At 48.4% G+C, this 2,500-nt stretch overlaps 1 protein-coding gene across 1 annotated transcript in view; it reads right to left on the minus strand.

Moving 5' to 3' along the window:
* Positions 1-2,500, minus strand: part of glrbb (glycine receptor, beta b) — a gene marked incomplete at both ends in the record, with an annotated part of 23,818 nt that overhangs the window by 20,567 nt on the left and 751 nt on the right. Inside the window, 2 exons of the mRNA XM_080526965.1 lie at positions 251-357; positions 1,848-1,993. Coding sequence (XP_080383091.1) covers positions 251-357; positions 1,848-1,993 — 253 coding nt within the window. The remainder of the gene's footprint in view (positions 1-250; positions 358-1,847; positions 1,994-2,500) is intronic.

Here is a 2,500-nt window from a genome sequence, read left to right on the forward strand (position 1 = left end):
AAAACATTCAAACTGTTAAATATGAACCAGAAAGAATCACTACGCTTTGCCAAAAAATGCCTTTCAAGTATCATACTATGGATGGAAGCCCTACACACACACAAACACACACACACACACACACACACACACACACACGTGCACACACGCACACGCACATGCACACACTCACACACACACACACACACACACACACACACACACACACACACACATATATATTCAAACACAGAGAGTGGGAGAGGCGAACCTTTGAAGTTGGGCCTGATTCTGGGATCGTAGGTGATGAGTAACTTGTTCAAGATGTTGCTGGTGGAGTTTTCGGGGACCCGTGCGAGGTCCTCAGCTGTCAGCTGTCTGCAGAGAAGAAAGAGAGAGAGAGAGGCAACTCTAGACAGCATGACGTAGCACCTCACATTCCTACTGGCTTAACGTTGCAGATGGAAGCCTATCGTCTTTAACTCTGCAGACCGTTTGATTAAACGATAACCTGAGAACCACCACTCAATCGGTGATCTGAGTTAGCGTTTGAACAAGACCACCCTGGGCAAGAACGTCTGAGAACATTCCTCGGAGAGAGAGAAGAGAGTTCTCCAAATGTTTTCCAGAGCACTGCTGATGGCAGAGTATTCAAGCGGTTGTCAGAAGAATGTTCCTGTATTGGAGAACATTCCCTTGACATTCCTCTGGAACATTCCGGGAACCAGAAGACAATGGCCGCTTAGGCTGATGTGAGTGATGTCACCCAACCAGACGGGAACATTCCCAATTTATCCTGCAACCTTAGCCCAACGTTCCAGGGAGGGGCACTGTGCCAGAAGGCATCAGCGTTTCTGACAGCTTGCAGAGATTTCCTTACAACGTTTCTAGAACCTTCCAAGGATTTCTGAGGGAACACTTTAGACACAGGCAAACATCTTCTGTTTTTCTGAGGCTGACTTGCTGAAAGAACAATTAAGTGAGAGAGAGAGAGAGAGAGAGAGAGAGAGAGAGAGAGAGAGAGAGAGAGAGACAGAGAGATGGGGGGAGGGAGATGAGGAGCGATGGAGGGAGCGAGACATGGCAGGAGAAAGAGAGGAAAACCCAAAAGCCTCTGTGTGGGTGGTTACTGAACTCTGCCAAGGAATGTGAGTCCAAGAGCACTTTACATCTCATTATAGAAATCAGCCACGGAGGATGAGTACAAGTCTTTGGGCACGAATGTTATGTGGAGTGTGTGTGTGTGTGTGTGTGTGTGTGTGTGCGCGTGCATGCGTGTGTACGTTCTGCGGTCCCGTCCCCCCCCCGATCAAAGCCAACCCCTGGTATTCTAAGTCCCCCATCGTCTACCGTAAATGTTTGCTTTTTTTTCCCTCCGAAAAATTCTAACAGGCGGCTGGGAGAGAGGCTCAAACCAGAGCCAACTGGTTCCCCTGCTCCACACGGCCGCCCAGCCTACTGAACTGAACAAAGGGACACGCTTGCGCACCGCATCATCCACCTCGCTAGGCACGTACTAGAACCATGCGATACAGCCTAGTACAAGCGCTACTGGACCGTTATCGTCCCTGGCTCACAGTTACGTCATCGTGGTGTTTTTTGGGTGCTTTGCCATTTTAGGAATTAGGACAGGGCTGACATCTGAAGCGCCACATGACAAAACTAGGCTGTGATGTTCGAGCGGGGACGGAGGAGATAATATGCGGCCAGCTGTCCACTTCTCCCCCGAGCTAATGTGGATCACATCTGTCCCCGCTAAGATCGCCTTCCCTTTCACGCGTGTGAAAGTGGGGAAATAGGGGCAAGGCGTGCGATGGCTGAATAGGGCCACGGTGCTGTGTGAGGTGCAGGTTAGATCCCGTACTTACGAAGGACAGTAGACTTGTTTCTCCTTCTTCCCCTTCTTCGTCCCTTGCCCTTTGGCCGTTCCTCCCTCTATCCAGACGAGGAGGAGGAGGAGGAGGACAACGGTCATCTTTGTCACGCTCATCTCGGAATGCGACAGCCCCTTTGCCTGAAAAACAGGGAAATAAAAAATGGAAAGAGAGGAAAGTAAAAAAACAAGAAAGAAAAAAGCTCCTCAGGACCAATCATGACCTCCCAGAAGAAATGTTGTGTTGTTCCCATCCAATGCGCCTCCATGTTAATTAGGCCATATGGAGGAGGAATATGTGATGTTCTAGTTACGTAAGGACTGAAACTCAGATTCCTAGATATCCCGATCTACAGGACACAGACGTGTACAGGACATGGTCTACAGGAAGTCCTTTTCCTAGAAAAAAAGGCTTTAAATCTATAAATAATTTCTTGATTTTGTTTTTACATTTTGGGGGGGGGGGTAGTACAGTCACAGACATGCACACATGTACATACACATGCACACATACACACACACACACACACACACACACAAAACGCCATCCATTACAGTAGACTGAATATACATGGGGATGAAAAACATAAAGGGACGTGATTAAAAAACACATGTTTGACACCTAGCCTGCATGACTCACCCAGCCAG

This window comes from Nansenia antarctica (genome assembly GCF_963989245.1).
Source record: "Nansenia antarctica genome assembly, chromosome: 3".
Classification (NCBI taxonomy): Eukaryota; Metazoa; Chordata; class Actinopteri; order Argentiniformes; family Microstomatidae; genus Nansenia; species Nansenia antarctica.